Source organism: Eupeodes corollae, chromosome 2, assembly GCF_945859685.1.
Source record: "Eupeodes corollae chromosome 2, idEupCoro1.1, whole genome shotgun sequence".
Taxonomy (NCBI): Eukaryota; Metazoa; Arthropoda; class Insecta; order Diptera; family Syrphidae; genus Eupeodes; species Eupeodes corollae.
This window is the reverse complement of record NC_079148.1, coordinates 87,233,550-87,260,741: the sequence shown is the minus strand read 5'-3', so window position 1 is coordinate 87,260,741 and position 27,192 is coordinate 87,233,550. Positions and strand designations below refer to the sequence as shown.

The window sequence follows — 27,192 nt, the reverse complement described above, 5'->3', positions numbered from 1 at the left end:
ATCATTGTTTGGAACCAGTGCTCCACTATCGTTAACGTCTTTATTTTATTTTTTTGTACTGTAATAATTCATGTTAAATGTTAATAATTATTATGTTTTGTATTTTATGCGTGTGTTAGGCTATAATTGTATTATTTTTTTACAACTAACACATGCACTTATGATGAGCCCCTGATCGTAGTTTAAAGCCTCCTATAAGCTTACTACTTTGTGATGAATTTTGACGAGTTAAATTGGTATGAAACCCACTTGGCTAATTGGGTTGACATCTAAATAATCAATTGAAATTCCAACATAAAAATAAATTAAAACAAACAATAACTCCTTTTTGTTCTGGATAGAAGTGTAAATTATATTTCTTTTTTTTTTGCATTTTTTATTTTTCTTTTTATAATTTCAATAATAATATTATTTAAATATTATATCTTTTTTTGTTTATATTTTTTTATTCATTCATTCTCCAGTTAGTTTTACTCTTTTTATTTTTGACAGCAATTTTCTTCTAGAATACTTGTTATCATTTTCATGTTTATGTATTATTTTTTAATTGAAAGTAAAAATGTTTTTAATTAAATTTAATAATTATATCATTTTTTCTATATAAGACGCGCAAGTCTATCATTAATTTTTTGTTGATTTAATTCATATATTTGCTTTTATTATAATGTTTTTTTTTTGTTTTCGTATATATTATTTATTATTTGAAAGAAGAAGGATAGTTGAGTAATAGATTTGTTGTCATAAAATAATATAAAAAAAAATATAAAATAAAACAGTAAATAACATTATTTTATAATTATTATTATTTTCTAAGTGTTAATATTTTCGAAAAATGTATGCAGGTTTTCTAATAATTTTCATTTAAATAAATTATTCATAAAACTGCGTTTAAATGTTTTTCTTGTTATTATTTTTTTGAAGCAAAGAAACTAGAATGGTATGTTGTTTGCATTTTGTTTATTACAATGGGAAATACTATATACTATAAAAGAACGAAGTTGTTTCATTTAATTATGTCTATAGTATTCTTTCTTGCATTTACTTTTACACTTTGAAAGTGCCTAAAGATTATAAATTTATAAAACATTTATATGCTTTATATGTTATTTATAATATATGCATTGTATTATATGGTTCATTTATTTATTTTTAATTAGCATAAATATTTGCGTTATTTAGCTATAAACTCATTTCTTATCAATAGTTTATTATTTATGAAGAAAAAATAATATAAATAAGACAAAAACATTTTCAGTTTATTTAATTTTCGTTTTCTTTTTTTGTATACGTTTTCATGTAAATTATTTATTAAATACATTATCTATTTTTTGCCATATTATGAAAGAACTGGTTTGAATATTATTTCTTTATTTTCTCATGTCCTAAGACAATTGTTGGCTAATATTATGTTTTTCATTTTAAAAAGGTTCTCTAAATTTTCAAATTAAGTATGCAATTTTGTTTGCAACCTAACGTGAAAATAGTTTATACATTTTTAGTATGAATGTATGCGCGTTTATCTTTCATTAACTCTGGTAGTCTCCTTTTCATTGGAACTGATTTTCACGATGCATGTTGCGATACTATTAACATACAAAATGTTTGTTCTTTTTCAAGTCTTCAAAACTGACTTTGTTGAACTAAGCAAATATTTATATTAAACTCAATGCATTTCTCAAGTGTTTCTCTATCCTGTCGACAACATATCTTATTTTTTTAGTTTTTTTAAATCCTTTTCTTTTTCACATATCTCACACTTTTAACCGTTGTTTTTTACCGAAAACTTTATTTATGCGAAAAGTTTAATTTTTTGTTTGATAATGATTTGAGAGATTAAATTATTATTTTTCACATTGTTTGTTAAATTTTTAATCATAATTGTAAATGTAATTAATAATAAAAATATATAAATATAATTCAATAAGAGCAAACAATATAATTTAGGTGATCGTTTTTTACACAATTTGATGATTTTGTTTCTAAGCATTTTATTTAAATGAAAATATAAACTAAATTAACATTCGTCCGTGAAGCTTTTTTAATTCTAGTTATAAATAAATTGTAATTTACATTACTTAGTATTTTTTTTATTGAGGGGGCTTCTTTACGTTGTCTATTTTTTTATATTTTGAATTAACGAGTCGACTGAATTGAAATAATAACTTAATTTTATTTTTAGTTTTGCTAATGCTTCATTTCATTTCCATTAAATAATGTTGCTTACGAATGATTTGCTAAAAAAAAAAACAAGAAAAAATAATTAAAATTAATAAACGAATTTTGTGGTGTAGATATTTTTGTCGGCATATTTCAAATTATTTAATTTATATACGTACCTTAACAAACATATTTATAGTAGAAAAAAACACCAAAACTGATGGTCTAGGTAAAATTCTGTTTTTATATATTTCTGATAATCATACCTAATTGTTCCTCATTTGAAAAAAAGTTTCAGTAAGAAGAACCTTAATCAGTTTTAAAGTTTTTTACTCAACAATCATAATGAATTCATAAAACGTTATGAATATAACAAACTTCTTTGTATTCTCTAAAATTTGTATATTCCAAAAGGGACAAATTAAAATCTGTATTAGCGATGTTTCTCAAACATATGAATATATCATTTTATTTGTTATGTTACCACTCTTTTATGAGGGATCGTTTTAAATTATTTTCTGTTCAATCTTTTCAGAAGGGGTTTGTGTCCCGCAATTTTTATCAGCCAAAAAATAATCAGCCGGTAACACCATGATATCATCTGGGCACTATTCACTCAAGGGTGGAATCAGTCGTAAATCCATAACCCCTTCTATGATGTATAGGCGTTCCATACCTTTGGAAAAGATAAAAGACCGCACCATGGCTCTTACAGCATTGTCTGACAAAAGAACATTTGTCAATAAAAATTCGGAAAGTTCGATTAACTAGGTTCTTTTGAAGACTAGCGAATTAGATAATTTTTAATTTTGGCGAAATATTAAAATGTCGCCAGTCGTTGTACGATGCTACTCATATGTAACTCGAAAGTAAATAAAATAGAAAATAGATAATAAATAATTACACATAAGCCGTCAGTATATATTTTAATTTAGTTAACCTTTTCTGGCAGATTCCAAAAATATGAAGTCCCTCATTTCAAGTATTTTTGCGCTTATATGAACATTCATATGTTTTTTTGGAATAGTATCTACTTCGATTAGTTTCACAACTTTTAACTTTATTTTTGTGTTCTTTTTCTCGACGCTCGCCAACGCCGCGCCGTTGCCGTTCATCTGCCAAACATTAAAAAGTTTCGAAAGTATCTAAGATTTGATAAAGAAATTGGAAGTATGGTCGTTATTTTTAAATATTGTTTTGTTTTCCAAGTAAGAAAACCTTGTGTTTTGCCCCTCAACACAAATTATTCGTTTTTGTATTGAAATCATTGAATATTAAATAATTCATAGGCCAATACTTTCGACATATTTTATTATGAACAGAAAAGGAGAATGGGCTAAATTTATGAAACTTGTTCTACAGAGTGTCCACAAACGAGGCATATACAAATGATTAGATACTATGGAGTTAAACAACGTACCGATATTTGTTATATCGTAAACAATTCGCTAAAAAACGGGCAGCAACAAGAAAGAAAACACTTTGCAAATATGAATAAACTAAGACGAAATGTTTTATAATTTATAATTCCATAGATGTTTATGTTTCATCTAGAATTAAAATGTACTTTTTATTAGCTAGAGGTTTTGATGTAGGGACCATCATAAATACCACATGAATCTTCTTGATCTTATTCTTCATGGAAAAAGTACAAACTATATGTACCACATCTTGTTGAAGAACAACAATGGAGTCATTTTTTGAAAGAACTAATGCATGATGCAGAGTGTATGATCGATGGAAAATTTGTTTTATTTTGTTAACACACTTTGATATAAATTTAAAAAAAAAGCATTTCGCTTCGCTGAATAAACAAAGCAGAATTGTATATTATTTTTACTATTTAGTGCATACAATCGAAAATTATGCTCTTGAACTAAGCCTAAACTCAACATTATTAAAATCATTTTATTCATTAAATCAAATTAAAATAAGAAGAATGTTCAAACTTTAAAGCAAATTATTCGCAATTTATGACTTTATTTGCTTTTATTGACCATTAATATAAAAATCATTTTGGGCCCAGTCAGATCGTCGAAAGCTATTAATACTGTCATTTCAATGACACACTATTTCAATTACATTACATTACATTTCACACTACTCAGCAAATAAATGTACAGAGTAGAGAACACAGCACCTTGAGCGGTGATAACAAGACAAGACATTAATACAAGACAGAAGAGAAAGAACAGATAGAAAGAAAGAACACATGACAACAGCACACGGTAGGTTTCGAGACGGTCCTCCATCTTTCTACTAACCACGCTCACTGAAGCTTGATTTCGGTGATCGACGGGAACCGAATCTTTGTCAGTGACTAGGCCGTTGCCCCTACACTATTTCAATTAATTTTTGATCTTCTTGCAATCCTTGTTACCATTAACTGCCTTAACACCATGGTTTACAGCTTTGTGTCAATACCAACAAATATGATGTACTACTGCTTTCTAACGATATATACACAGCTGTTCAATATAATAGGGAAAGCAACATATCAACCAATTTTTAAAAATAGTACAAAATTATAATACTCATTTCGAACTGTTTGCAATTAATTGCAATCTTGCACATTTATCAAAAACAAATTTGTTTCCACAAAATCGTTTTTTCGTTGTAGAGTGTTGAAAATAATAGGGGACGTCAAATAAAATGTGAATTGGTGAAGTTAAGTTAAGTAGCAGTCAGTTTGAAAATAAAAAAAATGTGTATTGTTTTTTTTTTCAATAGCCAGAATAGCCTCCTTAATTTTTGTTTGCGGCTTTTATATGACGCGGCATGAACTCAACAAGTTTTTGGCATTTACTTACCAGAATGATATTCCATTATTTTTTAATTTTAAGCCATAATTGGTATTTCTAGATGGAATCCATTCCCTCACAAAGTCTCAATCGAATTGAGATCGGGGGATTTAGATGGTCAGGGTACCACAGAGGTTCGATGATCGCGAAGCCAATCATTCACAAGTTTTGACGAGTATGTTTCCTTGGTAATGATTATCATGAATTTGCCAACCGGTCTAACGCTAAAACCGTATAAGTGACCCCACACTATGATGCTACTGCTTCTGTGTTTCAGTTTTTTTTTCTTTTCCTTGACGTATTAGTTAGTGCGTAGGTCTTAAGTTCAATTCCTGCCTGAGTCAACTAAAGTTTTTTTTCACGGGTTCTACTTCTTGCGAGGACTCGACAAATTCTACAAGACTAATTCGTGTTAAAAAGTGTTTTCTGAAACTAGCCGTTGGATTCGGCATAACAACTATATATCTCCTCCAACCCTGTCGCTACTCGCACACAGGCATCGTTGCGAGTTGTAAGCCTCTACGTCCTGGTCCTTTACGGACTATGCGAAACCTAATCATTATTTTTTCCTCCTAACATTTCGCCCTGAGTAAGCTTAATTTTTATTATTTATCATTTCAAGGAATCTTTCTAAACATTGTGTGCCTTGTCAAAGTAAATCCCTATTATTATGAACAGCTGTGAATTTGAATTATGGGCAATAGTTACACATTTATTTTACACAAAAGATACATATAATTATTGAATCTAATTTTCATTCATTGTCTTAATTATATTGGTTAGAGAAGTACAAATTATTTGTATAGCTGCACAACTCAAATGTGTAATTTCCCACTTATTTTAACGTTCAGTCACTTAAAACAATTTCGTAATTGTTCGCACTTTACATAAGATAAGAAAGGTATACAAAGGGTGATTTTTTAGCTATTATCTTTTTTTGCCAAACTGGTTTAAACAGCTAACGCACGTTTCGTGTTTTGTTTCACTGTCAAACATCTTCAGTTTAGTCTATAATTTAACCATGAATCGTCTTACAAACGAACAACGATTGCAAATTATTAAATTTTATTATCAAAATGCGAGCTCTGTTAAGAAGTATCATCAGGCGCTTCTTCCAGCGAGTAACGAAGCTCATTTGTAGCTCATTTGGTACGTAAATAAGCAGAATTGTCGATTTTGGAGTGAATATCAGCCAGAAGAATTGCAAGAGCTACCAATGCATCCATAAAAAGTTACAGTTTGGTACGGTTTATGGGCTGGTGGCATTATTGGACGTACTTCTTCAAGGATAATGACGTAACCGTGAATGATAAGCGCTACCGTGAGATGATTTTCAACTTTTTTTGTCCAAAATGCAAGAGCTTCACTTGCATCACATGTGGTTTCGACAAGACGGTGCCACATGCCACACAGCACGCGCAACAATGGACTTATTGAGAGGCGAGTTCGATTAACATTTTATTTCACGTTTTTTTGGGGGGCTATGAAAGAGCTCATGTCTATACAAACAAACTCGCTTCAATTGACTCATTGGAAGACAACATTGAAGCATTTGAACCATTTGAGGCGCAGTTAAGGTCAACATTTGCATACAAAAATCTTCAATAATTAAGTTATATGGACCGTACTATCGATTCCAAAAAAGATTTCATGCATTTTCCGAATTGTATGTTCTTTTTTAACTTTCCTATAGCTTTCTAAATATCACCCTTTACATATAAACCCTTGTCTGCGCGTATATTTATCAAAACAAAACGAGATACATAAATGTTTAAATTTAATGTTTTTTTTAATGTTTTCTTATTACAAATTTCTTTATTTTCAAATTGTAAATATTATATTAAAAATCAAAAAAAAATAACAAATAATACAGTGTTCAAGCGTTACAGTTTAAATGTGCCTTTTAATTATTGACTTTCATTAATTTTAGAAATTCAATAGAAATATGTGAAAGTAAATATGTAATATTTTTTTTAAGTACTGCAAAAAAAATAAAATAAAAAATATATATACGACTAAAATTTCATACTCAGATCACTATTTCTGAAATTTAAATACCATACCCATAATTATTAGCCACACAAAAAAAAAGCTATAAGAAAAACCAAAACAAAATAAAAAAAAGACCGTTTTTGTTCAGGCGGAATCAGTTCTGCTTTAACCTTTAAATTATTTTTATTTATAATCATTATCTCTTCTGTATTATAATTATTAAAATAATCGTATAAAGAGATTTAATGTGTTAATTTTAAACAAACTTCTGAGCTTGTCAGTATACTTCATAAGATTAAAGTTTCTGATTCGTTTGTTTTTTTTATTACATAATTTGCGAAGTAAAAAATAAAAATATATATATATTTTAAATAAATAACGAAATATGTAATGTTAAAAGTGTAGTTACTTTTTTATAGTATTGATTCTTGTTTTGAATTTAACTGTAATTATTAAAGCTAAATATTTATTTTATGTAGGAAGAAAATATCATTAACATAATTTTGATTACTATAAGGTAGTATATTTCAATTGCATTAACGTATCTTTAATAATAATTATTACTTTTTTTATACTTTTAAACTAACTGAAAGAATTGAAATATGCCGACAGATATAATTTTATTTAAATATTTGTATAGATTTGTTTCCATTTTTTTGATAACATGTTTAATGTGAGCATGAGAGACAGAGGAAGGAGTTGATGTGGTATTGATTGTTTCTAATTACCTCTACTTCCACCGGCGTTATTTGCATAATACGGTTTATTCATCTGTGGCCCGCCTGATGGATTGCCAGCACCACCTGGGCCTGGCCCACCCTGCCCACTTTGCTGGGGTCCTCCACCACCTCCGCCACCCGAATGACCTTGTCGAAGCGGTCGTTGCGATTGAGGTGGCGGTTGAGAGGGTTGCATATGTTGTGGATAGTTATTTGGTCGCTGAATTGGCGCAGGATATCGGCCCTGACCACCAGCCCCACGACCACTAGGGTTCATGTTATTTTGTGGGTTGCCACCACGGGTATTTTGTTGTTGGGAAACTTGCTGCTGTTGCTGTTGTTGCTGCATCACTTGGTTTTGCAAGTCCCACTTAAAAATGAAATTCCAAACACACAAAAAAAGAAAGAAAGAAAAAAAAATTAATTAACAAAAAAAGCTACAAGCTGAATTACAATAATATTAAATTTATGGTACATCAACGGAAAAACATCATTCAGTTAATTTCTATAATAAATTATTCATTGCCTTTGGCTGGTTCTCCTAGCTCTTACGTGATTGAGTAATTTGCAATAAAAAAAGATAGTACATATTAAGAAACATCGCTTAATAGTGAATTCAGGGAATGAAAATACCAGTTCCGTTTACCTTTCATTTAAAGAGTATGTTTTTGGCATAGGACATTGTATATTTTTGGATATAACAGGTGTTTTTATACCTAGAGCGGGCAACAAATTTTGGGAGTGTAGTGATAAAAAAAATCTTTGATGTTAATGTGTGCTCAATAAAACCAGGGGTGGAATCGCTAAGGTGATTGTTGGTTGTTGACAGTCAAAATAATCGAATTTGATCTGTGCATGGTGATGTCAAATTTATACCAATAGACGCTTACAAAAAACAAATGGAAAATTTGTTCAGTTACCCAATTTAAGTACAAAAACACATTCTTTTGACCGACAAAGCTTAAGTAATTCGAAAAACACAAGAAAAGTAAGAATGTTATTTAAACACATCCAATTTGATACTTTTATTTAAATATTTTATAGAAATCATTTTAAAATTGCACCATAGCAAAAATAAATTGTGACAATTATATTCTGAAATTGTTCAATCGAATTGAATCAGCTTACACAGACGGGAAACTTGGTGATAGTCGATTTGATTCACGTTAGACACATTATGTTAATATGATTGAGATCTCATTATAGAAGAATTCTCATAGGTAATTCTTGCGTTTTTGAGCTAAAACAGGGAATGTACGGAGGAGTTGAAGTACTGTTTCCTCCTCTTCCTCATCCATACAATTATTGCAAGTCATTTAAAAATACGCCTAGCCGCGTGACGCTCTTTCTTCCTATTAGACAGTGTTCAGTTATGACACCGATTATCAAGCTTATATGCGATCTGCTTAGAGATTGCAAGTACTTTGATCGCTTTAAATCTAGTTTAGTCCAGATGTTTTTTGTGACCTGACACTGTGTGAAGTAATTTCACCGGTTTTTCGCCTGGGGTTCAGTCTACAAAGATTGGGGTTGTGGAATGAGAGACCTCATTTCAGTTGTTCCACGAACCACTTCATTTGTTTTTGAAGCATCTGAAGTTTCATATTAATATTTCAGTAAAATTACAAAGAGCTTTCAAAAACAACAATTTTCCCAAATTACTTTTTTTTCTCTTGTAATTGTAAGCCATTAAATTGTATAAATCATGCTCATAGAATTGTAAAATTCTATAGAGTCAACATCAAGATGGGCAAGGCAGACAATGAGTTTTGTTGTTCGCGAAAAAAAAAATGTATTTGCGATACAGATTCAAAAGTTGTGGAGGAAATATCATGGATGTAGGCAACCCTATGATACTGTCCCTATTGCCAATGCAGTGATAGTTGCTACTTTTTCAGTTCTGTTTGTAACATGTCCTTCAACTAGAGAAATTATTTCTCACTCGAAAAGCTCATTAAAACAAAATTACTTCATCACCACTGCTTATGCTACTACTATGCCTCCAACAACGTCCATTATAAATCCGCTATATGATCGAAAACATATTTCTAACAAATATACCAGGTTTTGAGGCTTTTTATAAAATAGTCACAACTAAACTGAAAACTGTTTTTTTGTTATGAAATAGAAACATAATATAAAAAACATGAAAGCTTATACATTTGAATCTTGTAAATGAAAATTCTTGGTGAAGCAGGAAGTTCATTTTGTACATATTTCACTTTTAAATGTCAAGTACAATTTTGTTAACACAAAAAAGGAGTACAATAAAATGTATAGTTTTTTGCAAATTTTGTACTTGAATTACAATAATTGTAATAGATGTGTTCTATTCTATTTAAACGATTCTTAAGCTACCATAAGTCAATAATCTTGTCATACTATACTCATAACGACTTCAGTCTCAATACTTAGATATTAAAAAGCGTTTTGTGATGGCTTTGTATGGGACATTCATCAAATTGTTTCCTAAATTTGTTTTCTTGATAGTTTTTTTCCGTAAATAACGGTCTACGCGTTTTTCGCCTAGTGTACATTTTATTTAGTGAAAATATATCATACCAGTTATGATTTTTTAAAAATTTACTTACACTTTGATAATTTTTATGATGCGGTGGGCTTGGTTGGGATTGCACTTGTTTTGCTAAGTTGAGGCTCACATCAGCGCCTAAGGGACTTTTTAATTGGCGACCCATCTGCTAGCAAAATTTTAAATAAATATATGAAGTATAAATATTTTGAGTTTTAACTTACTGAATCCTGCATATGATTTTGTCCTTGATTCGATTTCATGTATGCTTGGGCTGCTGTCTGCTGTGGTGTTGGACCACCACGAAATTGATTTATTGCGGCAGCAGTCAACAAAGGCGAATTCATAAATTGCGAATTGAAGCTCGCAATTTGTTGCGCCGATTGCGGCGGAGGTCCTGTTGTTGGGCCACCTGGGCCAGCATGACCTCCGAACATACCTGCCGCAGTTTGGAGACCATAGCTTTGGGTAGCTCCCGCACCCGCCGGTCCACCATAGAAAGGACCTTGACCACCAGCCGAATTTGAATAATAGCTATTCGATTGAAGTGGAGGTGGTGGTGCTTGTTGTGGTGGATATAGTCCCATGTACTGTTGAGCATATGGGCCCGAAGCAGCTGCTACAGCTACAGCTCCCGCATTGTTCTTCGATCCTATCGTTCCTAGTTGTTGAGACGTTGGTTTGACCGAGGCAGACATAAGTGAATTTGAGTTAGACGATATAAGAACAGTATTGGGGTTATTTAATTGTTGATTCTGATTGAAGGGCGATTGAACCGCTCCACTCATTCGGAATTGAGATGGAATATTCGAATACATTTCGGGTGCCGGCGCAGTTGGCATGTTAGGAGGCGTTTGCATGTACGCATTGTATGGTCCACTACCAGTTGTGCCGTAGTGTGGAGCTGGAGGAAATTGGGAAAATTGTGATCGACCCTGATCGATTTGGAATGGAGCATAGAGGCCGCTTTGTGACGGCATTGTGCCTGAATTAAATAACACAGCTGGTGGACTTGGAATTGTCGGTATCCCTGTAAATTGAGATGCTTGATAGAAGGGCTGAGGTTGCTGCTGTTGTTGTTGCTGAGCTACAGCAGCCGCAGCCGCCGCAACTGCAGCTGGATGCATTTGACTCTGATGCTGCTGTTGTTGTTGCTGCTGTTGTTGTTGTTGCTGCTGCTGTTGTTGTTGCTGTTGTTGCTGCTGTTGTTGTTGCTGCTGTTGCTGTTGTTGCTGCTGTTGTTGTTGCTGTTGTTGTTGCTGCTGTTGTTGTTGCTGTTGTTGTTGCTGCTGTTGTTGTTGCTGTTGTTGATGTTGCTGCTGTTGCTGTACAACATGTTGCTGCTGCTGTACAGCCTGTTGTTGCACTGCTTGCTGCTGTTGTACTGCTTGCTGCTGTTGCTGCATTGCATTTGGGGGAGGTGGTGACATACCCAAGCCTGCTGGATGCATTTGCTGTTGAGTAGCTTTTACTTTTACTGCATCTGCAACATGTTTCAATACTAGGTTGGAAACTCCATGGCCACCTGGCCCAGATGGTACTTGAACTTGCCCGCCGTGTTGGGGACTTGGACTGTAACCCACAACTGACGAACCATCTGAATCTGAGACATCTTTTTGTCCAAAATGTTGCTCTATACCGGGGTCATATGAATTCCCATAGGAAACAGGTTGTGGTCCAGGAGATGAAAGTGCATGCTGTATATGGATATTTCCAGCATGTGCCACCGCATAATGTTGTATGTGCTGAGGGTTGCTGTAGTTTGACGTCAAATGCTGAGCAGCTTCCACTTCACTTACTTGTTGTGCAGCGACAACAGCGGCTGCAGCTACGTGCTCCATAACTGTCGGCATAGGTGAGACGCTTTCCCACACTTTTTTCACACTTGCAATTTTCATATTGAGATCTGTGGTAGAAATTATATTCTGCTGACCAGTTGGCGTACCAGAAGTCACTGGAGGTGCCCCACCTTGAGTTGGAATTGGCTGTAGACCTGTCGTAAGCTTAGCCGGCACAGTTTTTGTACAAACCGAAGCAGAAGCTGTAGAAATGGCGGTTGTATTCTTTTCTTCTGCCATATGTGAGTATTCTGTTTCAAATGCAAATCCCAGTTTCATTTCCTTGTCATAGTCATTCCCACTGCTAGTTTCCGTAACAGGAACTGCTCCTCCGGATTGATTACTACTGTTATTGAATGACATTTGCGAAATAGTTGTTGTGACTGCCTCGACCTGTTGTTGATGTTGCTGTACTTGTGGTATATCTGATGATTTTTGATTAACCTGGCTGCTTTGGGAAGAGGACGTATCTGAGTGGTTTGACCCTTGTCGTTTTACTTGTGGTTGTTGTTGGATTTGTGCTGCAGTTTTATAATTTGTGTTCTCGAATATTATAGTGTTTACAGGAGCGTTGACACCATCAATTACCGATTTGTCAGTTGCGATCGCTTTTTTCTCCTTACTTTCACTGCCAGATGTATTATCCATTGGTAGTGCTTCGGGAGATTTGTCTCCTTTTTCCCAATTATTGGCCGATGAAGTTCTGCTACTTGTTTCCCATTGTTGCTGTGATTTATTTATTCGCGTTGGTAGATTCTTGTTGTTATTGGAAGTAGATGAAGAAGATTGTTGAGAGGGCGTTGAAGAAGACGGTGTACTTGCTCCACGAGCGTCGGTTGAAGATTTACTTTTTTGTAATACGGAATCCTTATTTGCTGAACTGCCCGTCGAAGACTGATTACTCATAATTGAAGAACTTGGTTGTTTAAAGCCAAGCCCCGGTGGGGGCTTTGTTGTAGATGTTACTGCTTTAGATGAAGCAGAGGATGACATTGATGGCCTTTCGTCCTTCTTCTGTATCATACCTGAAGAGCTTCCACCTGTTCTTTGCTGAGTGCTTATTTGACCAGAACTGTTACTGCGTTGTTGTTGTTGTTGCTGTACTTGGTCTTTCTCTTTGGACAGAGATTTTTTACGTTCGTTATCTTTTTCAAAATCTGCTTTATCGTCGTTTTTATTACTTGACGTACTTTCTTTTCGGATACCTTGATAACCAGATCCAGAACCAAAGTTTTTGGGAGGAGATGACTTTTTGCCATCGTCTGGTTTTTTTGTTGGCTGAGGGCTTTGTTGCTTCGGCTTGGGTTTTTCTGCATCGGAAACACCACTTTCAGATTTTTTTAAGCCGGCTGTAAGTGCCAGTTGATTCTGCTTTGTTTTATCAGATGTTTCCGGTGAGTCTTCTGATATACTTTTCTTTTCTTTTTGATCGTCATGTGTAGAACGTTGAGAACTGTAACTATCACCTGTGCGACGAGGGCCGATATTACTATTGCTTCCTCTGTTTTCACGTCGATATCCGGAATTGGAATCCGACACTCCTCGTGAATTTCCACCGATATTTCCTCCTCCACGTCCACGTCTTGAAGGTTCACCACGTGGAGCAAATCCTTCTTTATGAGAGCCGCTGTCTGCGCCGCTTCCACCACCTCCAACTCTTCTCTGATCTCGACCAAGATGATCCTGTTTAGAAATTAATAAAAGTTTCATTAAAAATGCAATTAAAAACTAATTTGTTATTATGTAAGTGTAGGAAACAATATAAATCATATATTTACAAAATTTTAAGAACGCTGCACATTCTTATAAACATGCATATTTTTTTAACAAAAACAACACGGCATTAAACTATTTATTTATCTGTGGAATAATAATCACAAATTGAGGCAAGACAATAACTCACTTTTCTTTGAACTTTTGAGCTTCTTTCTGATCGCCTTCCGTATCCATCATCTTCAACATCCTCGGAATTCTCAGATTCACTCCAGTCGTTTTGATAGTTTCTACTACCACCCATACGCATACCGCCTCCACTTCCACGTCGGCTCCAGCTTCCACCGCCACTGCTTGGTCCACCACGATATGACCCGTATCCACGAGAGGGTGGCCCACGCATGTCATGTCTACGTTCATTAACGCCTCCCGTTCCTCTCGGGCTTGGCCGCTTATGATCTCCACCACGTTGCAACCTATCATCAACTTTTTCATCATCCTTTTTAGTAACCGAACCGCTAACACTTCCATTTTCACTATCTTTCCGTTTTCTTTGTTGAGTTTCAATGCCACTAGGGACTTGTTCCTTTTGATCAACTTGCTCGTACAATTGCTGATCGCTTTTGTTTAAAGATTCCGCAATACTTCCCTCGCTAATGGACGAGGACTTTTCTTTATTGTTTTGATCGTTGCCAACTTGTGGCGATGGACTCTCCGAACGACGCAATATTTGAGTTGGAACGAAAGACAAAGGCTCACTAATTGGAGTGTTTTCTTTGTCCTTTTGCTCCACTTCCTTTGTCGCAACCGTCGACGTGTAAGAGTTATCTTTGTCAGAGGCTGTGCTGGGAAGCTTGTCAATTGTTGTGTTAGTGCTGCTTTCGGATGCACTTTTCTGGTGCTGCGCTGGACGCTGCAAAATGTGTTTTACTTGAATATCATCTTCATTGCGACTGTGGCCACTGGAAAAACTTTCATCCCTCTGGCGTCGAAGTTCTGCATCGGTCTCTTCGGCCCAAGACGCCACCGTTGATGAGGACGCAACTCCTCCAGCTGCTCCTAGAAAATCAGAAGAACGCTGTTGCTGTGGATCATCATTAGATGAAACACTTGTCTTGCGCTGCGAAGAGTCTGAGATACTGCGAGACATTCCGCGATGGTAATCATCGTTGTTTCGTCTATTGTAACGATCGTCGTGTTCGTTTTGATCATCATTTCGATTTCTATTATAACCGGATCTATAGCCACCGTGATCCCGATCGCCTCGATCATTACGTCGCATCATATCACCACCGTCATTGCGGCGTTGCTGGGGTTGCGATCTATAATGCGAGTTATGACCATACCGATTTGAATCATATTGTTTTTCATGGGATGAATACCCTCCAGCGGCGCCTGTCGACTGTTGTTGATTGGCAGTGATGGATCTTGTATTAGATTGGTTAGACTGTTGTTGTTGCTGCTGTTGTTGCTGTTGAAGGAGTAATTGTTGTTGTCTTTGAAATCGAGGTGGCAAATTCGACTGGAAATGAGCCGAAAATCCAGGCTTTTGATGATGTTGTGGACCACCACGCCCATAATCACGGTCGCGGTCACGTTCTCGATCACGATCCCGATCCCTCTCACCTCGATCGTACCGGTTATAATCGCGACCACCACTGTTGCCACCATCTTTTTGGTATCCACGACGACCACCCATATCCCGTGTCGATTGATGGTGATAATCATCGTCTTTTTGGCGGCTGTCTTCATATGACCCAGCATTAGTTATTGTCGCACTAATGCCTGCTCCTCCAGAGGCCCCTGCTAAATCATTATCACTACCCGCACCAGAATTTGCCGCTTTTTTGCTATTCAATTTCTTTTCTAGTTCTAATAGTTTCATTGCAGCCGCTTGGCGACGCTCGAGCTCCCGTTTTTCTTCTTCTTCTTTGCGTTGCTTTGCGCGTTCGTAAACTCCGGCATCTAGAGCAACTACTCCTCGATGGCCATTCTGTTGCGAAGTTGATGAATTATTATCTTCAGATTTTCGCTGCTGATGCTCTTTGGATGAATCTCTGTCTCGTGCCCACGATCTACTGGGCTCTGCAGTAGATTTAATGTTAGATTTTTGTTCGCTGTTTATCTTGGCTGTTGTGTTCGCTGGGAATACTGGTAGCTGTCTTTCGGCATCGGGCGAAGGCGATTCATCTTCATCGTCAGAATATGCCAATTTTGGATTATATTCAACATCATCTTGTTGCGTCCAACTATCATCTTTGGCGATTGCATTCAGACGCTCTAAGTCTTCTTCTTTTATAATTGGCCGTTGTTGAAGTGCAACTTCGGGTTCTACGTATGGTGGTGGAAGGTTCGATGTAGACAACTCCTTATTTTGACGCTGTTGCTGGGGAGGGGGTGTATTAACTTGAGCCGGCCGTTTACCCATCATATTAACATTTGATCGGAATGAATTGCTGTTGCTGTTGCCACCTACATTTGGGGAATTTGAACGATAATCTTTTTGATTATTTCCTCCTCTATTGTTATTCCCTGACGAAAAATGTCCTCTTTCGTTGCCGCCATTTTGCTGGCGATGATATTGATAATCTGCACCAGCTGCTGGTGGCGTTAACGAGCGTCCCTGTGTATCTGAAGACGATGCAGAGGATCCACCACCCCCACGCACCATAAATGATGGCATTAAAGCTAGCAACGGCGGCGGAACAGCTTGTAGGGGGGCCTGGCCCTGTTGGTTGCTGTTGTTCTGTTGTTGGCCAGCTTCGCTTTGTACTTGCTGCTGCTGCTTGCCACCTTGTTGCTGGTTTATCCATGTATTTGCATCCGTTTGTGGTCTTAGACTCACTTGTTGCACATCGCCCTCTTGTGTCGTCATCCTCGACGACGAATGCTGATGGTGGTGATTTTGCTGTTGGTGATGATGATGATGCTGGTATTGATGCTGTTGTTTGTTCTGGTGATGATATTGATCTCGTTCGTCTCTTCCGCCATTGCCATCTCTGTAGTTTTGATGATTGTATTGTTGTTGTTGGTGTTGGTGTTGATGATTGTTGTAATTGTTGTTGTTGTTGCTGTTGTGGTTGTTGTGGTGATACTGTTGTTGATGTGGTTGGTGCTGTTGATTTCCTGACGCAGATGATGAGGATGCTCCTTTTTGGTGGCTGGGAGCACCAGCACCATCTAATGATGGAAATTCGTGTTGGAATTGTGGACTTTGATAAAGCGGTGGAGCAGAGTTCTTGCCTCCGCCGCCACCACCAGAGTTGTTCAGGTGATCGTGGCCCGTTGTTACCGATGACCATGTTATCGCTGAACTATTATTAAGTGTTGAATGTGAAGAAGAATGTGAGGTTGTGTTATGCCTTTCGTTAGACGACGATATATTGTTTAGCAACTTAGAAGAGCTGTTTGTATTGACGTTTGCGTGGATGTTATTATTGTTAGTTGCGATTGAACTGACGCTGCTTGAATGTGACACCACTGGTGAGTTAACGGATGTTCCTTGAGATGCGCCGCCAGATATTTGATTAGATGTTCCAACTAGATCAAAGAAAAATCAAATTTTCCAAAAAATATATAATAGTTATCTAGACAGGAAAAATATTATTTATTAAAGGTATCTACATTTACAGATAATTAAAAATTTGTATGCAGCGATTAATTATAATTTAAGGTTAAATATACAACGATCAAAGCCGTGATATTGGTGGTCGTGGTCGTATTCAGACGTATACTTGGTTAGTAAGCCCATTGTCATTATTTATATTACTTTATTATTCTAAAGACTTTTTATTTTATATTTTGAAAACTTTTTATGTTTTGTTAAGTAGAATTGACAACACTGAAGTTTAATTAATGTTAATACATTAATTGAGATACGACCCTTTTTGGACTGAAGGTTCCTTTTGATCTACAAAGGGGTAGGTGGGGGATTAATCTCTGGTGATAAGATGGTTATGTGTAACTTGAATGAACTTACACGTTCTGCACTACGGTTTTAACGGTTAATGAGGGCAAAACAAAGTACATGCTGTCGTCGAGAAAGGACCTACAACACCGACGTCTTGGTCAAAACGTCACCATAGACAGACGCAACTTTGAGGTAGTTAAGGACTTCGTCTACCTAGGCTCCGCTGTAAGCGCAGAAAATAACACCAGCGCTGAGATCAAACGAAGAATAACTCTTGCTAACCGCCGTTTCTTTGGGCTAAGAAAGCAATTGAGTGGTAAAGCCCTCTCTCGAGGGACCAAAGTGTCACTATATAACCCCGTCCTGCTATACGGTGCAGAAGCATGGACTATGACAAAAGCGGATGAAAGCATCTTTGGTCGTTTCGAGAGAAAAGTTCTTCGAGTGATCTACGGCTCGTATGCATGGAAGGGGAGTGGAGGAGAACATGGAACGAGATGTACGGGCTGTACAGCGACGCAGACTTAGCCAGAAGGGTAAAAGTCCAACGGCTAAGATGGCTGGGTCACGTTGAACGCATGAAAACCAATGCTTCGGCCCGGAAAGTCTTCGAATCCACACCCACAGGAAAGCGCTGTAGAGGAAGACCGCGAAACAGGTGGCGCGCACAAGTGGAAAGTGACCTCACCCAACCTGGAGCGCGAAACTGGAGACATCTAGCTAAGGGCCGAGCTAGATGGAAAAGTTTGTTGGGTGAGGCCCTAGATCACACAGGACTGTAGCCCCACCTTAAGTACGTAAATAAAAAGATTTAAATTGTTTCGAAAAATTAATTTTAGAGCACTCTTAAATTTTTTTTTTCATTACTAATATTTTTTTTTTTTGATTTTCAAAGCTTTCCTACTCTTCAAATGCAAACCTCCACAACACTTTAAAAGTTAAAAAGAAACTAATATTTAGATTAAAATGCCTCATTTTTCAGTGCACATTTTCATATCATACAAATAGCCAAGCTGCTTAGAGTTGTGAGACAATAAAACACTAAACACAAATGTTTAGAGGAAATGATGTTAGGTTTTCTATCCATTTTCATGAATAAAAAAACTTCGTAATTGAAGAAAAATATTAAATGTTTAAAAGGCATACAAAACATTGAAATATTTCGTAGTTGGATTTTGTTGATTGACCGAACTAGAATCTGAACTTATAATTTTTTTATTGAATGTGATTTCGAAATCATATTTTTTTTATTGAATGTGATTTCGAAATCATATTTTTTTTATAATTTACATTACCTTCTTGTCCAGGTGTATTGCTATTGCTATTCGGCGAACTAACTTCAGCTTTCAAGGATGGAAGATTAGCTGGTGGTCGCCTAGCGGACGGCACTTTGCCCAAACTTTGCATTCCATGTTTACGGGGCACTTGATTTTTTTGTGCAGATGGTTCGACAGATTCGCCCTAAAAATAAAAAAACAAACATAATTTTATTGTAACTTAAAGCAAATAAAATAAAAACAACAATGCTGTGGTAATTCAGATAAAATGTACTTTTTTTTCTTAAAATATTTAATAATAGGCCATTAATGTATACATTTTATAATTTGCTATGCAAATTTTAATTTAGAAATTGATTAAATCTAAATTCGTTTAAAAATTTGAATGGAATTGATCGGAGAAGATTTGTATTGAGAATGTCAAACAAAACTAGCGTTAGTCGTAACTAAAATATTTACACCGAATTCGAGATTGTATTATAAATATTTTTGTTTGAGTGAAAGCTATGATCAATACCCACTTAGGTTCGAATAAATATAATTTTAAATAATTAAATTGTGTCATATAAAAATAACAATAAATAATTTAAAGTCAATTAATCAACACTTCATAATGGCAACTTTATAGCTCATCGGTTTTTTGTTTTTAAAAATGCTTTGTTTATTTAACTGGCTCTAAAAACCCTTTTTTGCTTTTAAGTCGCAACTAACAAACCAAAAAGTATATTTTTCAACCACCTCAGTGAGCATACAAATAACTTAAATTAATAAATGAACTTACACGACTATTTTTGTACATTCGATTTATATCGAGTGCTGCGAACTTGGGCTTGGCATTTCGCTCTCCCCTACTTCCCCCCAGTGTACTCATGCTGCCAGTGAATCCTCATCAGCAAAAACTCCCGTTGACTGTGCACCACACGACTACTTCAACTATTGTTTCACGTCTGCTGTTGGCTGACGGAATGAAACCTTTTTGTTTGGGTATTTCTTACTTTTAAATCGAGCCTTTTAGGTTAATTCTTGTGATCAAATTTTATCGGTTTTGTTGTGTGTGATTTCGTTTTTGAAGAAAAACCGTTAAATATTTTTGCGTGATTTTGTATATCTTTCCTTTCTTTCGTATTTATCACAGGTTTTTTTTAACTGTTGCTTTGAGCCTATCTGTAGTTTTCTGCTGTATTGAAATGATAACTATGATTTGTGGAGAGCAACGATAGAAATTATTTCCCACTTCTGATGTTTTTTCTTCGATTAAAATATTTAATAAAAAAAATAATTAAGAATAATCGAATTACATAAGTTCTTTTCTTTTTTGTGTAAAACTATGTTCGAGTAGTTTTTTTTAATTTATAGTTATGCGTGGCAGGCTAGATATAATTTTAGTTTTTAATTGTTTAAACCTAAGTCCTCAGTCTTCTTCAATCCTAAAATGAAAAAAGAAATTTATTTTAATAAGTTTACACAAAATTTTATATTACAGTTAGGTATAATTTATAATAGATTTCAAATAAAGTATTTAATTTGGAAATAAAACTATTACTGCAAGTCAAAACTTAGCAGTCTATTAAACATTTTAAAAAAGAAAACAAGCGGTTTTGTATATTATAGGAAAATATAATTTTAATTATGATAAATATATATTTGATGAACAAGCACTTCATTGAAATCGAACTTTGATTTTCATCCCTTGTGTTTCTTAACTATGGTCTTTTGTAACTTCAAGTTGATCTAGTACTTCTGGTTTTAGTCTTTTATAATTTAGTATCTCGTAGCTCTGTTGGTTTCTTAGTTGCATTCGATACTAAAATTTTTTTTTAAAAAAAGCAAGTAAAAATTGAATTGATAAGTCTTAAATTACGAAACTATAACTTTTCTGAAAATGTTTACCCATAGGAAAGAAAAATTAAGTTTACAAAACTTTACAGTCCGTAGAGAACTAGGACCTCGTGACCTACAATTTTCAACCATTCTAATGTGCAAATCATTTCAAGGATGGAGTGACACCGAAAGATAATTTGATAAAGCATTTTTTGTTTATCAATTTCTCGCAAGAGGCAGGAATTAACCCAAGACCCTACGCGCTAACCTTCAAGCCCTGGGTACTACAAGGTGACTGCTTATTGATTTTAGTTAAGTTTCATAGCTCTGCTGTGAGAAAAAGTAAAACTATATAATCCGTTTTCTGGTAGCTAGGCGTTCAAGAAAATTACAATCCCCAAATAAATGCGTGATGGTGTTCCATTAAAATGTCAGTGTGCTCACTTTTGATTAATTGTAAAGCAGGCATATATTCGAAACTTTTTTAAATGTTTTCCAATCACTTTAAAACAAATTATTTATAATTTCAAGAATGATTTTATTTTAAGGTTGCAAACAAAATTTGTAGTATCAGATAGGTTGGGTAGATTATACTTTTTTCATAAATTATAAGGTCACCAAAGGAACATTTGTTAAAACACCGGTTGTAGGTATGTATATGTAATTCCTTGTAGCTGTGGGTCTACGAAGCATAAACACCCGCTAGTACATGAGTGCTGTAAGCTAAAATCAGCGGAAAAAGTCGGCAAATTTGGAGTACCTATATCTTGGATAATTTAAAAGAACAACACTAGTTCATTTCGATCAAGTCAAGGTTTAAACTCGAGAAAAACACTACAGCCCACGTTTGCTATGCGAGGCGATTGATATTAACGGGGGGTTGTCCATTTTGCGGTTTCGAAAGTATAGGGCTGGAATTCGACATCTGTCAAACTAAGGTATTAAACCAATTTTGTTTTCAATAGAAAATCTGCCATTTACGAAAATGGACCGCTTAACTTTCACACAACGACTACAAATTGTTAAAACCAAACAAACGTCGTAGAAACGTCGAATGGGTGCTTAAACAAGCGGTACAAGGCAATTTTTTGAACAAGAAAACAAACACATTCCGCACTCGGTGGGTACCTCTGTTAATAAACAATGTCAAAGTGATATAAAAGTGCTCAAAATGAGCTCAAAAGTATCGATGCTTGTAACAATTCGCTTGGTGGTCATTTAAATGATGTTGTGTTTCACACTAATAATGTCGTACTTACTTGATATATACAAAAACGCGACTTATCTTAAAATTTATAACAATTTCATTGAAAAACAACCGTAAAAACCATAAGATATAATATAAAATTCGAATAATAAAAATTTAGATAGTTGGGAATGATGTTGACCTGAGTGAATAAAAAAAGTAGTTTTAAATAGAATGGGGTTGAAGCACTAAACTAAGATTTTATTAGTTTTTATGAACTATTAGACTCATACAATGATTGAAGAATCAGTAACTAGTCTTTCTAATTCATGAGATGATTTTTTTTAAATAATACGATAATACAAAGACCCTATGTTTTTTGATAAAATATCATGTTGGTACTAAATTCAATTAATAATCAAATTTCGAAAATACATAAGCCCGATGCTCGAATGTATTATATTACTTTATGTCTGCATGCAAGTAATTTTTTGATTCAACTTATTTTTATTAAAATAAACTTATAACATGCGAAACCCCCTAACCTCTCCCCCACACACATAGATCGAGATAAAATGCATTGCATTTGACGAAAAAAAAGAACAATGCAAATTAATACCCATAAACTGCATCCACCACATTGTCACAAAGAGAATATTGATGATGCAATCTCCATGGGATAAGATCAATGTCACAGAGCATTATTGTTCTATTTCAAAAGGTGGCATTGCCCCTTGATTGATTTCTACGTACAGTTTCAACTTTCCAATTCATTAAAAACAACTTCAATCTTAAATGCATTACACAAATCATTTACTTATTTATTTATTTGTTAACCCTGAAAAATGAGTCACTATCCCAAAATTTACACAAAGTCCTGTGGCCCCTCATTGTAGAGTGTATGTGCCAAAAGGTGAACAACATTTGATGCTTCATTTTTCTTTCATTCCAAGAAGATGATGACCGCATCAAGTTATCGTAGAGGTTCAATTAATGGATTTGTCTGTTAAATGTGTTTGTGGCTATGGAGGTCTGATTAATTTTTGTCATTCTTGTATATAATGTTATAATTCAAAATCCATCAAAACATCGATATTTGTCAAATAACACACGTTTCGGTATAACAGATAGGTAATAAGTTAATTTAACATCATGCCTATCAAGCTTATTTTTTTTATCTAAATTCGAAGAGAATAAAATCAGTAGCTAGACAGAAAAGGAGAAGTAATTATTTAGATTTTAGAAGGCCACAGACCACAGGCCACCGCCACATTCAGTAGTCAGTTTAAGTCGAAGAATCAAAAAAATGCACGGATGTATCTGGAAAATATTGGGTAAATGGGTACTTTTAAAAGAATTCAATTCGATTCAATAGCAATAGCAATAGCGATAGCGATAGCGCTACATGTCAAAATGAGAGAACATGATTTGTTCTCATTGTCAGTTTAGTAGAACAAATTGGCATTAAAACCTCATTTATTTTATTAGAGAAGAAGACGAGGACAACTCAAAGAGTGAGAACGGAACACCGGCGAAAAAATCTCGAATTCAACGAAACAAAAACAAAATGGCAAATTTATTAATGTTGTTTCTTTTTACTTTACTCAATTTACGCACACTATACCACTTCGACTTAGGGCAAACAAAACCAAAAAGGAACCTGAGGAACGAACCGAAAAATGCGGTGGCGTCTTGCAATGGCGAATTCATCTGCTTACTGCTTCTGCTTCCAATTTCAATGTTCAATACCGTACCCGTTCAGCTTCAGCCCCACTGTTATGGATCCAAGGAGCATAGAGCATACAAAAGGGGGAGGGTAGCCACAAAATGAATTTTAAAAGAAAATTCTTCTTCTTGCCTTCGATGGCTTTTATTTCAAGTTTCACTTAATCAAGTGCATTTTTTGGATAGAAGAAATTGAATTTAGAGAAACCTTCAATGTTGTTTTCAATGCAAGGTGCAACAAAGCTACAACTCCAACACACTGCAACTGCACCACAAAGTTTATGTCGTTCAATATAAGCAAAAAGAAATGGAGACTTTATTTATTCGATAGAATTATGGATTTCACTTGCCAATGAAGTTTTCTTCACACTCTACTCCACTTCCACCTCTTCCCTGACAAACTAATGGTGCTATTGCTTTTTGTTACGATTTCTTCACCCTTCGACCCACACTTGTCTCAATGAGGTTATGACAGACACAAAAATTTAAATTTTAATTTTCATCAAACAATTCAATTCAAAGAAAGGTTCCGCGCGTGTTGTACAGAATTCAGTTTTAATGTTTTTTTAGTATTTAACTAGAACTTTATTTACCCGATCAAAATTTCCAGGAATAAAAGAAATAAAAACTACAACTTGCATTCTACCGACGACCACGGACACAAGGGTTCATCTTATTTCTATTTCTCTGAAAATTAAAAAGAATTTTTCTCATGTTCCTTTCTAGAATCGTTTCAGCATAGATTTTTTTTTTTTGATCAGCTACAACCCATCTACCCAACACCACCACCGCGACCGCACAACTTTTGTCAATCACTACTATATCGGGCTCTGTTGCTCTTTAGCTCTTTGGACATTTAAAGTTACCATTTTTATATGCATGTTTTTTAATACTTACCCTTTTTCTCGCTCGCTCGCTTTCAAGTAATCGGGCATGCAGTTTTGTTGTATCTCACCTTTTTGTCTGTATTTTTAGGGGAGAAGAGTGTACATAGATGTGTGTAAGGTGTGAATGATGAGAGAACGGAATAGACAAAAGATTTTTTTGCAAAAAAAAATGATCAATTCGATTACACTCCGACACTAATTATTCAGATGAAATTAACGTTGTAGACGTTTGATTTTATAGGGAATGAATTGCGCGTTAGTTTGACTTGCGATTTTTAATTTGTTTAGTGGAGAATTAAAAGCGTTTTTTACGAATAAATTACAATTTTCCTATACCGTCACGAACAGGATAGAGAACACTTTCTTCTGTGTAACTTCAAAATGGCGTAGGTATGAAGAAATTACGTATTTCGTTGAGTTTTGCTGTCGGTGAACTTTGTTTCAATTCTTTAGCATTCTATTGAAATTTAATTCGATATCTTGAGACAAATATTCTTTTTAATAGCTTAAGCGCCCTCTAGTCAACAATGTATTTTCGATATCGTTAGGAGATATATTCACTAAGCTTTGTTTACACTATATTGTAGGGCACGTTTACATACTACCAATGTGGAATAACATGTTAAAAAAATGTATATTCCATATTTGTATATAATATCTATAGTATTATAGAACAGTTTTTTAAAGTTATATATAAAGTTAAGTCAAAAATCACTACACTAACTGATATTTCCCTGCCATTGAGTCTCGCGATGATAGTACTATAGGTTTTATAAACAAAGTTTCCAATCCGTCCGTCGAAACAAAGCCGTATGACATGACATGTAATGACTTAAAGTCTGAATAAACTTCATAAACTAGATACATATATGCAGTCAAAAACGATTTATGTTTGATTTTTTCTTCGAAAAGTTGAATCGTAAGTGTAATTAACCCAGAGAAGACTTTTCCTTTTTCAATTTGACTTTAGAGCACAAGTCAAAGCTATTTTAAGATTAAAAGAAGCAAAATAGTTGAAGACAGAAGTTAGATACATATAACAAAAGTAACTGTTCTGACAATTCCTCCATTACTTCTTAGGGGCGTTCATGCAAACGTCTGGCTGAAATGTAAACCGTTCTACAAAGCTGAAATTTATCTTGTTTCAAGAGTTTCTTTATAGAATACATTTTTTTACATAAAGGCAGAAGATAAAAAAAACACAACCACGATTTAAATAAAAAATAAATAAGGTGGTGTAACAGTCCTTTAAGAACTAGGTCATAATGAAACTTTATATAGCACAGACAGGGATTGAACCCAGGACCTTTTGCATGACATTCCTAAGCAATGGCCATCACTTCACGAGTACTACCGCCATACAGATGGGTAATAAAATATTAATAATCAAAAGTTAAGGCTTTGGGTCTTATAAAGATTGTAGTAGTTAAAAAATGTTGGTTAGGTCTTTATTTTTTGTTTTATAATTAACAGGCCATGGCATAATGGTTAGTGCGTTGGTCTTGGGTTCGATCCCTGCCTGTGCCGCCTAAAGTTTTTTTTCACGGGTACTGCCTCTTCCGAGGAATTGACAAATTCTCCAAGAGTAATTCTTGTGATAAAAAGTGCTTTCTCAAATTTGCCATTCGGATTCGGCTTAAAACTGTAGGTCCCTTCCATCCCTGACAATAGTTCTCGCACACAGGAATGGTTGAAAGGTGTCAGTCACTAGGCCCTAGTTCTCAAACGGACTGTTGCGCCACCAATTTATTTTATTTTAATTTACAGGCACTCAATCGGTTATTAGTACCCTTTATATGTTTGGGTGCACGATATTCGTAAAGTTCTGAACATTAAAATGGGAGTGAAAAACAGAGTTTACCAAATCATTCCACATTCTCGATGTGCGGTTCAAGAAAGAATTTCTTTACTTAACAGTAGGGACGAAATTGAGCTCAAGGGTAAACTAATGAGCACTCCTTGAAGTGCGAACATTACGGCTGTGATCGTTTAGCGGGTGGAATGCAACTGGCTAATTCAGGAGACAGCATTGCCTTTAGCCCCATACTGTATCGAAGATGTCGCAATGCTACTAGTTTTTCCCGCAATAATTTATGGCGTGATAATCGATACCCTTATTGGATTGCTGTCAATAGTGTAACTATAAGGGACATAACAATAATGTATAGACTTTCATGCTAGGAGCATTGTACATGCCGCCAGTCAGTATGGGCCTGGCTCCCATACTGGCATTGGCGTATCAGCTATAACTATTGTCGACGTTACTTTTCTTAGTATGGCCAAATTAACTATGCTTACAACTTTTTATCCAATGGAAATCTTCTAAGCCATACAGTACTGCGTTCACACCTATATACTAACATTGTAATATTCGCAATGTATTTCTTTCCGTGAACCATGGCTTTATTATCTATATTCACAATTTTAGGGTATAGGTTATTAATATTTACTGTCCAATTTTTTCAATTCAATTTTGTGCCCTTACAATAAATTAATTGATTGGTCCTTCTTGGTATTAATTGATAATTTCGTATTACACTCTTACTGTAAGGTTTCTGATATTCACTTCATGATCTAGAAAACACATCAGCCTATATTAACCCACGAAATGAACAAATCTACTTTCTTCTTACTCC

General features: G+C 34.9%; 1 protein-coding gene across 3 annotated transcripts; it reads right to left on the bottom strand.

Annotated features, from left to right (window-relative positions):
* Positions 1-322: 322 nt before the first annotated feature.
* Positions 323-24,931, bottom strand: LOC129947880 (filaggrin-2). Of its 3 annotated transcripts, none has more exons than XM_056058628.1 (8): positions 24,567-24,931; positions 19,719-20,364; positions 18,956-19,121; positions 13,941-17,290; positions 10,424-13,720; positions 10,261-10,368; positions 7,679-8,039; positions 323-2,234 (listed from the first exon to the last, which is right to left on the bottom strand). In XM_056058628.1, exons 2-8 carry the CDS (start codon positions 19,806-19,808, stop codon positions 2,221-2,223), a joined length of 7,386 nt encoding a protein of 2,461 aa, XP_055914603.1. In that variant the 5' UTR covers positions 19,809-20,364; positions 24,567-24,931; the 3' UTR covers positions 323-2,220. The 3 variants fall into 3 exon arrangements, with proteins under 3 accessions (XP_055914603.1, XP_055914605.1, XP_055914604.1); XM_056058630.1 differs by having other exon boundaries at positions 10,261-10,365; positions 24,567-24,930; XM_056058629.1 differs by lacking the exon at positions 24,567-24,931 and adding an exon at positions 24,263-24,352.
* Between the last annotated feature and the right edge of the window lie 2,261 nt (positions 24,932-27,192).